Source organism: Peromyscus leucopus, chromosome 8b (genome assembly GCF_004664715.2).
Source record: "Peromyscus leucopus breed LL Stock chromosome 8b, UCI_PerLeu_2.1, whole genome shotgun sequence".
NCBI classification, from domain to species: Eukaryota; Metazoa; Chordata; class Mammalia; order Rodentia; family Cricetidae; genus Peromyscus; species Peromyscus leucopus.
This window is the reverse complement of record NC_051086.1, coordinates 66,740,948-66,755,926: the sequence shown is the minus strand read 5'-3', so window position 1 is coordinate 66,755,926 and position 14,979 is coordinate 66,740,948. Positions and strand designations below refer to the sequence as shown.

The 14,979-nt window shown below is 36.4% G+C and overlaps 1 protein-coding gene across 1 annotated transcript in view; it reads right to left on the bottom strand.

Annotated features, from left to right (window-relative positions):
* Taf15 (TATA-box binding protein associated factor 15) overlaps positions 1-14,979 on the bottom strand; it is a 36,821-nt gene that overhangs the window by 7,393 nt on the left and 14,449 nt on the right. The window contains 4 exon segments of the mRNA XM_028890510.2: positions 504-613; positions 2,004-2,036; positions 2,638-2,672; positions 12,013-12,017. Coding sequence (XP_028746343.1) covers positions 504-613; positions 2,004-2,036; positions 2,638-2,672; positions 12,013-12,017 — 183 coding nt within the window.

Below are 14,979 nucleotides of genomic sequence, written 5' to 3'. Positions count from 1 at the left end.
CTTTAGGTTTTTTGTTTGTTTGTTTGTTTTTTGTAAACTTGACTCTAGCTAAAGTCATCTGGGAAAAGGAACTGCAATTGAGAAAATGCTTCCATCAGATTGGTTGATGACTTCAGCCCACTGAAGGAGTTGCCACCTATGAGCAGGTGGTTCTGGGTGGTATAAGAAAGCAGGCTGAGCAAACCAACCATGGGGAGCAAGCAAGTAAGTAGTGTTCCTCCTCCATGGTTTCTACTTCAGTTCCTGCCCTGACTTCTTTCAATGATGGACTGTGATAAGCCAAATAAAATAAACCCTCTCCTCCCCAAGTTTCTTTTGGTCACAATAGTCTATCACAGTAATAGAAACCTAAATAAGACACTTAGCAAAGGCCTATAGACATGAGGTAGCACATGCATTACAGGATTTAGATAATGCTTACTACAGTATACACAATGTAATGCATGTATCTTAATTAGAATATTAATAATTATGAAATCTTCAGTGTGACACTTTTTACTTACCTTGATAATTCCTATTTGCTTAAAGAATTCTCCTACTTGATCTGTAGACACACCCTCCCCAAGTCCTTGCACAAAGATTGTGTTGTTATCTGAATTATCAGACTCTGAATCTAAGGGGAAAAAATTACGATCAATTTCATGTACATATTCCTTGGTTTTACTACTGTTCAGTAATCAAAACCATTTATTGACTAGTATTGTATTGCTTCTAAGCCCCAAATAGAAGGACCAATATGAAATCTTATATAAACATGCAAAGTATTTACAGTAGTTGTATGGAAGATAAATTCTTACAACAAAACTTCAGATAAAATGCAGGTTACACTTTGAAATACATATAGACCAATGAAGGAAGATGTTAAAAGTATCGCTCTTCAGATCCAGTACTACAGCTCATGAAGAGATGAAGAAAGTTAATTAGCGTGCCTTTCTCTGAAGAACTTTCAATCATATATAGTCATATGACTGACTAATCAATGCTTTTAAAAGGCTTTCTAGTACAAAATTCCCCCAAATTGGACACTTGACTCTCAAGTCAGCTAGCCAAGCAGAATTGCTGGTTTCCCATTCACTGCAAAAAGCCTTGTATGTATCAGAAGGTAAGAGCACCTGGTACACACACCTTACCTTACACGCACACTTTTGGATTAGTACAACAAAGTAAGAAAGTTGTATAAAAATTCAGTCCATCAAGGGATAATTCAGAAATTGCCATCCATATAGAATACTTTGGCATCTTAATAAAAACAAAAGTTCTGATTTCAATATATATTAAATATTTTTTACTCAAATAGATTTTAACCTCTAAACCATAACTTTCAAAAGGCTCCAAAAGCAAATCTACAGTCTTGAATTCATCTAAAAATGAAAAGCCACATAAAATTAGTACCTTCCACCCAGAGAAAGACAATTCTCTTATGCATGAACTCAAATTTCTTATACCTACTAAAATTACTGATCTAATGTAAGAACTTTTTTATTTTATTACTATTATTATTTTTTGTTTTTTTGAGACAGGGTTTCTCTGTGTAGCCCTGGTTGTTCTGGAACTTGCTCTATATATAGCCCAGGCTGATTACAAACTCAGAGATCCGCCTGCCTCTGCCTCCAAATGCTGGTATTAAGGCATGCATCACCAATGCCCAGCTGAAAGAGTTTTTTCAACATATCTTCTTTTTTAACCTCTATGTTGCTACGATAGCAAACTTCTCTTAAGTTGGATTGCATTAATACTAATAACAGCAAAAATTTGAATGTTTCTTCAAATAAGAAAAAGCACAATAGAGGAAAGCACAAACTCAGCAATTTCTCTAGCAAGCTTTCTAATCAGACCTCCTGAATTTTTTTTTTTTTTAAGAAATCAAATTGCCCTGATATGGCAGCACCATTAAATTAAATTAAATCTCCCTTTAGTATTTATTCCTCCAAACACATATTCCTCTTTCAGAAGTGAAAAACTGACATTATGTAACTGCAAAACTAAACTATCAAGAATCTTACCAGCATCTGGCCTGGGCCCATAATCCCTGTGACCTAAGAGAGAAGAAAAGAAAAGGCTGTCTAAGGCAACTCATTTGAAATTAAAAGAAAGATGGTAATAACCAAGTATGTAAAGTCAATACTTCCAAATCCTTCAAAGTCAACCATCACAGGTTTATAAAATAACTACATAAATTTTATCATTAAAAGTTTAAGAAATCGAGATGAATGTCAACATTTCCTTAATCTTGTCCAAGACGGCACCCGCCACTTCTGTCATTATTCTAGTATCACTTTTGTCAAGAACTGATTGTAAAGGCTGATTTGAAACCCCTAATAATTTAAAAACACCATGTCAGCTACCTTTATAAATGAAAAAAACCTACTGTCAAAACCCAGTGAAATCCTCATTCATTGGTCAGACTCTTTCATGCAAATGCACTGTGCAGCAGAAAACCCATTGGACTATTTGACATCAGTTTTGGTTTTTAATATTTACTTTGAAATAAACGTGTATACAGAGTATTTTGTAATGCACACTACACACCAGCCTCAACAGAGTAAGAAAGGGCTTAGACTGCATCTGCGGGATATTGGTGGCTTTTAGATTTATATAGCATTTCCACTGAAACATTTTGGGATACTCAGCACTTACCACCAAAATTTTTGAAGCCACCGCGGTCACCACCACTGCAGAGGAAAAATTGAAGAAATGATTTCTTCCTTAAGTCTCTAATGTGCTGAGCCCTGGGCTCAATCTACACTTAACTGTCACAAGTAGAGTGCCTAGGAAAATAGTAGCACCACTAACTTTCCAGTAAATTCCATTTCAGAGTTCAATGATTCAATCTAAGTGTTTTCTCAAGGATTTATTTCTACAAGTTGCCTTTTCACATTTACTATAATATACTTTTTATGTTTAAAAAAAAAAAAACTTTCAAACCTCGAGCCAAAAGGTTATTACTCAAACCATAACTTAAAAAGCTGGAGGCACAGCATGATGAATGTGAAATTAGAGCAAGTATTCTTTCCCAAGGAGTATTTTTGAAATACGGGGGAAAAAGCTAAAAGACCAGAGGAATAAAAAGCAAGTTAGGCTTTGATAGCATAACAGGAAATGTAAAAACCTGAGTATAGATTCTGCTGTGATATTAAATTATAGCTGTATGAGATGAAGTTCTTTAAAGTGATACATAAATTTAAACAAAAATGAGCCTGAATGAAAGCAGTCTTAGTATTTGAATTTTAAAGAAAATTAATTAATTAATTTATAAAATGAGGACTAAAAACTCAAAACTGCTCTTCTCCATTATCCATTGTAATATAAGATCTTTTCATATCACAGCTGAGGTTCAAGTTGCCAAATGCTCTAAGCATCAAAGCAACAAGAATATGTTAAACAATGCAAATGCTCCAACATTGCAGCTGCCCACAGAATGACTTTATTTGGCAAAGTCAGGGTGTCATTTAAGTCAATGGTCCTTGTACACACAGCTTTATGTAACAAATCTAAGCAGCTCATACTAATTAAGAAAGTAAAACAAAACAAACAAAAAAAAGAAATTCTACTTATCCCATGAAAGTCTGTTTCTCTTGACTGAAATACATAGTATTTCTAAAACTTAGATGCTGATAAAGAAATCACACAAAAATTTCAGGAATCTGATTTGCTGTTCATCTTCTCATGATGCCTGAAGAGATCTGCTTACAAACTTCTGCTCTAGTAATTACCCAACTCCAGATGGCTTTTCTGAATCATCCAATGAAAACTACTGGCTAAATGAGAAAGCTTTCTCTTTCATATTTTATTATCCTGACATAAAGATATTTTGCCTTGTAATCAACTTAGGTACAGACACGTGTTTTAATTTGCTTTTAAATTGTGTAAATCCCAGAAAACCTTTATAGCAGGAGAATAAGGCTAGTTCAAGGCTATGGAGACAATATTAAACTGAAGTCCTTCACAGACACAGCTTTGTATTTAAAATTACTATTTCAACACAGTACCGAAGTCTTCCCTGTACTTTAAATGACAGGTATATCATTGCCACCTCTGTAAGAAAGAGAAGCTAGTCATTTTCATTTTGAGACAGGGTCTTAATGATGGTCCTGAATTTGCTATGTAGATAAAGATGACCTTGAATTCTTCATACTTTTGCTTCCTCCTCAAGTGCAATCTACATGAGGAACCCAATAAAGCTCAGGTTAAGCTGTGGAGAAAAAAGTCCCCCTTCTTTTGAAGTACTGGGGATTGACCTTAGGGCCTCATGCTTGCTTAAGTAGGTGGTCTACTGTTAAGCTATACTCCAAGCCCTTTGAAAATTGTATTAGAAGCCAAGGTTCCCTTAAAGATGAACCTTAGAATCCCAATGACAGACAAGAAGAATTACTGAAAATATCAAGCCCACTTTTCTTAAAAATTGTATGATGTTTAATTTCTTTCTTTTCTTGTCTATGGTGTATACATGTATGGGCATGTGCTGCTGTGCCTGCCTGTGGAGGCCAGCCATCTATAAGGAGTCTTCTACCATTCTTCACTTTATATTCTGAGATAGGATTTATTCACTGAACCTGAAGCTCATGGATCAGCTACACTGGCTGGCAACTCAGTCCTAGGATCTTCAAGCCCTCTCTTCCCAGCTCTGAGATCACAGGTGTGTGCCATCATGCCCATTTTAGGGGGTTAAGGTGTTTAAGATGAAGGCAAGAAACTAGAAGCTATGTGTTCGTAAGATACATCCTAAATGCTTTGTTGTCAACAAAACTGCTGATCTGACCCACAATGAAAGGAAAATATGCAATTTTATATATAAGGCAGACTCATTTCCATGCTGGTCAACAATACAACTTTGAAGAATTTTAGTGGTGGTGGTTGTTATTGAGACAGGGTCTCTCTACATAGCCCTGGCTGTCCTAGAATTCACTCTATAGACCAGGCTGGCCTCAAAGTCAGAGATCTACCTGCCTCTGACTCCTAAGTGATGAGATTAAAGGTGTGCGTCATTATGTGGCCTAGCTGAACAACAATAAAAGATAGAGATGACTCAGTGGTTAAGAGCTACTTTCAGAAGACCCAAGTTCGGTTTCCCAGCACACATGTTCAGCGGCTGCATATAACGGCCTATAACTGTAGCTCCCGAGGATCTAATACCCTCTTCTGTCTAGGCACCCCATATGGCAAATATTTACACAGATAAATACAAATAGAAAAATTTTTTAAAGGTACATCCTCTAAAAGGATATATAAAAACATTGAGTTTCTTTCTTTACAAAACTTGGTTCTACATCCTTACTATTCAAAGGGAAGCACAGCATAAAAATAGTTTAAGAGTGTCTCAGAAAAACTCAGGCTCTCAGGCTCCATACAATGATAATTTACATTTCATTAAGAGCTCCAAGTAGTTCACATGTATATTTAAATCTGAGAAGTACTGATCTAAATGTTTACATTCAAATGACATTCAGCCATTTTCTCTTATTATTTTAAATTTTATATTAATTATATTATTAAATTTTATATTAATTATATTACATTCCCTTTATTAAGAAATTTATTATATTAACTCCAGAAATAGACTTCAGGGAGTATTCATTAGTACTAAGGAAGATATTCCTGTGACAAATGTTTCTTTTAAACTTGCTGTTAAGTTACAAAGTTCTTTCTTCCACATATTAAGGTCTCATTAGGAAATTAAGACAGAAAAGTATTTCAACAGCTGAGTCAAGATGCTGCAAATTTGTTTTCAATCCCAGCAATAGAAGCAAACACGTGCACATAAAGAATTTCCCAAGACCATTTTAAGGTAAAGCAGTGGAAATACTTAAGAGACATATGCATCTTCAACTTAATTGTCTGAACATCCTTACATAAGGAAACTTAAAGACATGGGTCTTCCAAATTCAAAACCACCATGAAAAGAGTACTCTAGAGTAGACTGTGGAGGTTTCAATGTGACAGCATCATATATTTAGAAAAGACAGATTCAACAGAAAAGAAAACCTGGGGACTGGAAAGATGGTTCAGTGGTTGAGAGCACAAGTTGCTCTTCCAGAGGATCCATATTCAATTCCCAGCACCCACATGGCTCACAGCTGTCTGGAACTCCAGTCCTAGTGGATTCAACACCCTCTTCTGGCCTTCATGGGCAATGCATGCATGCAGTGTACAGACATAAATGCAGGAAGAATACCCATGCATTTAAAATAAAAAGTTAAAAAAAATTTTTTTGAAGAAAAATTTTGTGCGCCCCCACCCCCACCCCCACCCCCTGCCCCCCAAGACAAGGTTTCTCTGTGTAACATCCCTGGCTGTCCTGGAACTTGCTCTGTAGACCAGGCCGAGCTAGAACTCAGAAATCTGACTACCTCTGCCTCCCGAGTGCTGGGATTAAAGGCATTTGCCACCAAGCCCACTTAAGTTTTTGTTTTAGGGGCTTGTGTTTGTTTGAAGACAGAGTTCCTATCTTATATAACTCTGGTCATCCTAGTACAAGGGAGCCCAAGTTGGCCTCAAACTCATGACAATGCTCCCAAGTACTGAGACTAATAACAAACACAAGTCATCACATTAAGCTCTCAATTTATAATTAAAACAAAAAAACAAAAAACAAAAACCCAACAACTACCTGTTCCTAAAATTCCTAGGAAGTCACAGAATGAGGCAGGAATACTACTACACCACCATCTTTTCAATCCTAGGAAATGAACCCAGAACAATGTTGCTAAATTATCCAGTCTAAAGCTCAAGCTCTGTTTCTTCTGCGTTTACCTCCCAAGTAGTTGGGCTTAGACATGAACTAGGCCGCAGGAATCTTTTATCTTAGAAAACTCACTTACAGAGAAAAAAGGGACAGTTAAAAATCAATAAAAGAATAAAAAACCTTGCACTGTGCCTGAGTTTTCTTACTAATAAATCCAGAATACATATTTTGGGACTAGGAGGAAAAGACCAACAATATCATAAGTGAATGATTCAATCAATTTGAAAATCATTCTTAATAGTCTGTTTGACTTCCCTCTATGTCATAGATGTGTGTGTGGCAAAAGGCTTTCAGAATCAAGATTTATCAATTAACTTCAAGAAGACAAGAATCTTCTCTTTGTAGAGCTGCAATGCCCAATATATAGTTAATATCTGCATGAGTGTTTAAAATGTAGGTAGACTAAACTGCAATGAGCTCTAAATGTCAAAAATAAAATTAATTTTTAGTTCTAGAATCACAGCTTATCTATGATGGAATATTTTAGATGTACTGGGTTAAATAAAGTATATTATTAAAACTGATTTCACTGATATTATTTCTATGTTTCGTTTCTTTTGCAGTCCTGGAAACTGAACCCAAGAGACCCAGCTCTGGGCTTTCTGTTTTCTTTTCAATGAAGCTACTAGAAAATTTAAAACTACATGCACAGTTCAAATTTATGACCCACATTGTTTCCTATGGAGTAAGTACTGTTCTAGACCACAGCTTGACCATATATACTCGCCATCACACCCAAGTGCTGGGAAGAGAGACAACTTTTACTTATTTATTTATTGGTTGGTTGGTTGGTTGGTTGGTTGGTTTTTCCAGACAAGGTTTCTCTGTGTGGCCCTGGCTATCCTAGAACTCACTCTGTTGACCAGGCTGGCCTCGAACTCATAGAGATCCATCCACCTGCCTCTGCCTGGGATTAAAGGTGTATGCAACCTCAGCAGGCTAGACTCCAACATTTTTAACCATGCTTGGCAAGCACTTTATCACTGAGCTATACATACCTATAACTCAATACACATACATATTTTGTTTGAGACAGGTTCTATGTAGGCCCAGCTGCCCCGGAACTCAAGAGATCCATCTACCTTTGCCTCCCAGATGCTGGGATTAAAGGCATGTGCCATCATACCTAGATGGACATATACATTTTTTAAGGGAGCTAACTAAAATTCTCTTGCAAAAGGGAGAAAATACTCAAAATTTCAGAACAATTTTGAAATTTACCCATAAGAGCCTGAAACACTTAACTTCACCACATACAAAGAAAAAAAGGTATTATGCTAGATAGTAATCAATGCTAAAAATAATAAAAAAAATATTTTTAAAAACGGTCCTGAGACACTTTTATTTTAGCTTCCAGCCTACTAAGTTATCAATGTCAGAGAACAATAAGAAATTTAGTACTCTTTGCAACAATTGCTTTTCAATGAAGAGACCTTTCCCTATAGTCCCTATAAACTTCACATCTCTCTCTTCAAATTAAGTCAATGGCTTCTTTTTTGGTTTGAAGTCTTCCTCTAGCCAACCAATCACAGAATAAGAACATCCCATTCTTTACCACATATTCAAACCTCACCCTCAAACTATGAACCTTTAAAGATGATAAATCTAATTAATGCCAGGTAATCTTCAAATCGTTGTATTCCTCTACCCTTGTACACCCCCACAGATAAAAATTTCAACCTACTAAGATAATTAGAAACACAAATAGTGGTGCTGAAGACTAATTAAAATTCCTGGGTATTTTGGTATTTTAGCACAAAACCAAGTGCTCAAGAGAGAACATTTGTAACTGGACGTTTATATTCAAATTCACAATGCTGGGCCCTAAGGAATAAACTAAAGGGCACATCAAGATGTGGTAGCACATAAAAATTATATGAACTTTCATTTTTGGTCTTTTTGAGAGACAGTAGTTGTGGAACTCTATGTAGACAAAGCTGGCCTTGAATTCACAGAGTGCTAGGATTAAAGACGTGCACCACCATACCCAGCCCAGAATTCTAATTTCAGTATTCTTAAATAAAGTTTTATTAGAACAAGCCTGGTTTGTTTAAATTCATTTATGCCTACTTTGGTGCTCTAAGGGCAAGTCTGAAGAGGTGCAAAGCCTAAAACATTTACCATCTTACCTTTAACAACAATAACAACAGAAAACAAACAACCCCACCCCCCCCAAAAAAAAACCCCAAAACTTTGCCATCTCAATCCAAAGAGTAATAGCCACCCAGATTTCTAAACAGGCTTTATGTGAACAACTACTTTACTGGGGGAAGAGGAAGTAGTCACTACTAAAAAATTCTATCACTTTAACAAGATCAGCATCATTCTAACCTAAAATACACCAGGTTTCTACACAAACTCTTTGTATACAGTTTCTATGTATAGAGAGATTTAAAAATAAAAACTTAGCTCATCAATTAGTATCTGAGCTACAAATTATACTCAAATATATTGCCAAGGAAGTTTTGTTGCTTTAAAAAAAAAAGGGTGAGGGGATGATTCAGGCTTTTTAAGGAAGGTCCTTTTCCCTCAGCAGGAAAGAATTTTTCAACATCCTTTCAACCCTGTGGTTCTAAAGCTGGGTGCTCACTCACAAACTAAAATGTTATTTATCAACTCCCTACCCATTCCCTTCCTCCTAAAAAAGTGGGATTCCATTGTTCAATTATATAGTCACAGTTTTAATAGAAAATCTATTAGATTGTAACTTCCTTATGCAGAAAATTAAACTTATGACACATGAAACATTTATAGCATTCCAGATAGCCAGATATCTAAAACAATTCCATTGGAAAATTAAGTATCTAGCAGTTGTTATCTCAGGGATTCGGTTTTAGGTTGGAGACAGGCTACCAGGTAAAAAGTAAGTACCATTTCACTTTACACTGTTAATTTATATACAATTAATAAATGATGGCGACAGACTGCTCTTTTGATAATGAAGACATATAAAATATCATTTATCTTGGTAAAGTGAGTGACTACCAATGACAAAAACTAATGTCAATTTTTTAAAAAAGCTCCTCTAAGTACTCCCTCACCAGCCAACCACAGAATTATTGTGCTTAGGATTATTTATATATAGCCTAGACTGCAAGAGTGACGAGATAACGAGGGCACTTTGGAAGTCCCTATACTTTTAAATTGTTTCATTGTAAAATAGGGATCATCTTAATAGAAAAATTATATTAAAAATAACAGAGTATAACTAGTTAATAAGACAACATTTTTGGCTCATTTGAATATAATAAGATAGAGTTCACGTGGAGTTGATATATCTTGTATGTTTAATGTCTCTCAATATAATCCAATAAACGCTTGCACGCTTAGATAATGAGAGATTGGCCATATCTCTTTTTTAGTTCTAATGTGAGATCTGATAGCACTAAGGACAGAGGTTGGATAACTGCACCTGTCCCCCATGCGCTTGCAAGCACAGTAATAAATCATGTATACAGCCATACTCATTCAGTCTAGCCACTGTACAAAGGGCACAGTTTCAAGCATTTTATTCCGAGTAGAGACAACAAATAATAATATTTCTAAAGCCTGTGTATTCACAATTTACAATTTACAAATTATCTTAGAGTTCGCACAGTATGTTTGTGTCTCAGTCGCCACATTTCTAGAAGTAATCTCTATGAGGTTACTTCATTTTTGTCCTTTGAGCCCCCTCTACCTATCAAAATATAATGTTGTATTCACAGAAAATCTGACATCTATGTTGACCCCTTTAGCTGTCAGTAACAATTCTCCATGTCCCCTTAGATGAGTCCATATCATCCCTTTTTATGGCGTAGTGTATATTTCACTACAATGCGGCTAACCTTTACAGTCAAATGAAATAAAAAGCATTAAAATTGATATGTGCATGTTAATACAACTAACAATGCGACAATCAGAAAGATGCTGGACAATTTAATGAAGCATAAAAACGTTTATCCTTTAAAGTTGTCTTCAAAATTATCAATAACTACTTGTTTAATTATTATCTCTATATAATTAAATATGTTAGTGAAGATGTAGACAAAAGCCAGATGCTTAGCAAACTCCACATAATATACATGTTTCATTGTTTTGCTAGAAATAATAATTTTTTTGGAATCGAAACGACAGTGTGTTCTCTCTGTTCCTTCTTCTAATTGTGAATTTAGAGAATACTGACATTTGTCAGTCGCACTCTACATGTTGCCGTGTATAACAAGGCTCACAGCCTCTTTGCCACATAGTTGAGGAAATCCAATGGGCTTGTACCCTCCACTAAGAAGAATCTTCTCATCATGTTAGAGCTCCAATGCTCCTTCTTTGGCAACTGCCTCATTGAAGCCAGCGAGCTTGAAGAGTGAGCGCGCTGCACTGATGTGCCTATCGAAGTTCGAGTATAAAACTTACGGTGTCTGTGCCCACCAACCAGACCACAGTTCGTAGCCTCACCACATTCTTTCTGTAAGAGGGCTCAGTGTGATAGTAATATGTTAGGCTTTTATGGAGCATGTTCCCGGTTTCATTCTCTACAGTTTCTTTCAACTACTCTGCGTAGGCGTGTGCACTATAGACTTGTCATTTTATTACATGTGAACACTACAAAGGGAATGCGTCATTCTCTTGTTCCATATAAATACTTTTACCATACAGATTAACTTACTTTTCATTGTTAAGACACTTTGGTTGTTTAAGGAGATTTTAATCTGAGCTCCAGCAGGAAATAATCTCTATAGAGCATTAAGTTAATTGATGAACTCTAGATCTTTTCATAGCGCTATTGTAAGTATATAGTATTAATTTCTCAATTTTTACCAGATTGTGAAATTCTATCTTATAAGTAATCAATGAGTGAGTCACGCATCATCAAAGACAAAATAACAATCAAATAGCTCTTCTTCTGTAAGTGATTTGGGGTTTTTTGAAGGGACATTATTAAATTGATGTTCGAAAATTGAGGCCCGTTAACTTTGCTCTTTTTCTGGTACAAAGCGTAATCATAAACTTTCTCGTAATAGCCTGCGGTCAACGTGAAAGTCGTATATTTTGCCCCCTTTTAGAGACCCCTCCCCCTACTTACTTATTACTAGGATTTTTCTGTAAACTGTATCTAGCAAGCCTACTAAATAAGGAAACCATTAAGAGAAAGAGAAAATAAGGACATCTTGTATTTACTTACCAATTAATTTATGTACCGTGATCAATGTCTACTAGTACTCTTCTTGTCTCACTTCTGCTTTGGTCTACTAAGTTTCCCCCTCTTAAATTGCAGGACCCTGCAGTCATACCTACACTCGCCGAATTGCGTCTCACTCTTCTCAACTTACCCTATACTCTTACTTATTCTTCTCCTCCATACCTGCTTTGACTCTCACTACAGCGACCAGGGTCTATCATGGATTCGGAAGATCCAGCTGAGAGTAATTTCTAGATGCAGTTGGTAAGTTAACAGCGAGCGAGTTTAATTAATCAAGGATGCGACAGCAGTGGAATGATAAACCTCTTCACATTTGGAGATGCATTTCTTGTTCAGTCCCGAAGAGATGTGTCAGTTTTCCTGTGGCTCTCTGGGCAGGGTCATTAGCAATAATGAGTCCTAAATTGACCCTGAGGTTGAATAACAGAGATCTATGATTGGCCCTGGATACTTGGCTGCTACTCGCGATATCTTGCTGTCTAGGTTGTTTGTGTAAAGAAGTCTAATGCCAGCTTCTATATACTGACAACCAGCATCCTGTTCCCCCTAACCATTATCAGTTCCTCTGTAAGAGCGTGCTATTAGTTGTCTTGATATGCTGCTCTAGACTTTCAAGAATCATAACTAGCCTGACATGGTCGAGCATCATACTTAAGTTTAGAGCATCATATAATGACTCAATCATTCACATATCTAGGGGAGTTAGGCATAGTCCGTACTTCTTGACAACCAGTGTTCACCAGAAGCACTAAGCATTAACTGCCACTCAATTTCTACTAGTAATATGTAGCCTAGTAATTTGTCACGTATTAGGAAGTGAGTTTCACATTTCATGTGAATCAATCAGTGAAGAAACCTCAGTCAAAATTAGACAATTCCCATGAATATGCGTATTGAGGCTTCTCTCAATTCTAGCGAGTCTCTTGGTCATTAGAACCAGCTGTGCCTCTGGAATTGTATCATTTTAGACATCGTTAAAATTCTTCATGTAATATAAACCATGAGAATTGTTTAGCTACAAATCGTTAAGTAGAAGTCTATTCATACTGAAGAGTGGATCATTAAATGATGTTATAGACGTAAAGGTATATGATGAAACTTACATGTATTCGAAGATTCTCTAATAACCTGAATTACAAGACGGAACTCTTCTAGCTCTAATGTTATCTTATAGCTCAGTTTTATTTCTTTGATTATTCATCTTTACTGCATCTATATATGATAGAAGGATCTTTAATATGAACTTTAGGCTGGACTCTCCGAATTCAAATGGCAATAGGTAGTTGTTGCTGCACAGCTCTCTCTTTATCTTTTTTAATCACTCTCCATCGGGTGCAAGGAGTATATTTAGCCGCGAGGTGATTAGTCTCTGTTTTTAGTTCTCAGGTGTGTCATTGGTTTTCTTCATCCAGCTTAGCGGAACGACGATGCGCAACGTACCCGGCTCTAAGAAGCTAACAATCGTAGTTCTCTGCAATTTCATTCTTCCCCCAAAGTCAGCATCCGTTTGACAACTGAACTTAGACAAAATACCATCACCAGGTCATTGAATGAAGACTTTATCAAGTATAGGTTCTAGGCCAGAGACCAGCGTTATTCAGTCCGTATACCACTAAGTTCTAGTACAGTCTCTACAGCATATAACTTAGTGAATGCTCATGCACAAAGGAAGAACAAGAAATACTAAAATATGACTTCAAAGAGTGACTATTACCTACGGGCTCTATTAAATAAATCTCAAACATTTATTCTAGATGAGCTAATGCAATCAAATTTACCTGTGTGTGCTTCCCTTGAGATGCGTGCGCTTTAACTATGTATTATTTCTACTTCGACTGCCATCTTGTAGACAATATGTTCTAACATGACACTTCTGTATTTGTAAGCCGGAACACTATAGACAAACATCTCAAAGTGACAGATACTTTCATCTAACGCGTATGTCTATATCTATGACTTTATCCACAATATGAGCTTAAACATGCTCGCTTGACGCACAAAAATTATTATCTCATATCTCCTAAACCGAATACACTCATGAACTCTGAAAAAAAATGCCTTCGTACCAGGACAGGCTCATAGCAGTGGCACACCCCACGTGCCAATCCTTATCTAAACATAAAGGCATGACATAGTGTCCTCGAGGAATGCCACCATTTGTGTGTGATCCCATGGTCTCTTCCTACTGCAGAAATGGTTGGTTCCCTTTATTTACAGACCTGCTTGAGCATTTCATGGATGTCTGATTCAGGTGGCTTTCGATGGTTTATGTCACTTCTCACCAACATTTCTCTTGGTTTTTATGAACGTGATCTGGGTTATTCATCTGCCAAGATAATCTCCTACGTATAAATATGCATTGTGAGCATGTAAATTTTCACTTGAAAACATAGTCAACTATAGAAGATGTTCTATAGCGATTAATGTCATTGATAATTGTATTTGATCTGATCTTATTTCCTCTCTATTGGTACTATTACAAATAGTCTAACAACACCCCTATGAGTCGCATATGGCCAAAGCTTCTTTAATTTTTTTATTCTGTGCGCACTACTCTTGTACATATATACATTGTCTTTTTTGGATAACACTCTCATATTTTGCCATCACCAAAAGAACTGACAACTGGGGCTGGAGAGATGGCTCTGGGGTTAAGAGCACTGTCTGCTCTTCCAGAGGTCCTGAATTCAATTCCCAGCAACCACATGGTGGCTCACAGCCATCTATAATAAAATCTGATGCCCTCTTTTGGCATACAGGTGTATGTGCAGATAGAGCATCATATACATAAAATACATAAATCTTTAAAAATTATTAAAATGGGTGGTAGTAGTGCACACCTTTAATCCCAACACTTGGGAGGCAGAGGCAGGAGGAATTCTGAGTTTGAGGCCAGCCTAGTATATACAGAGTGAGTTCCAGGACAGCCAAGGTAGTTACACAGAGAAACCCTTCTAGGAAAAAATAAAAAAAGAACGGAAAAAAAAGAACTGACAACAATAGCATTGTCAAATGCTCAGAGTTTAAGACAGCAAAGGAAATGTAATCAGTAAACAAA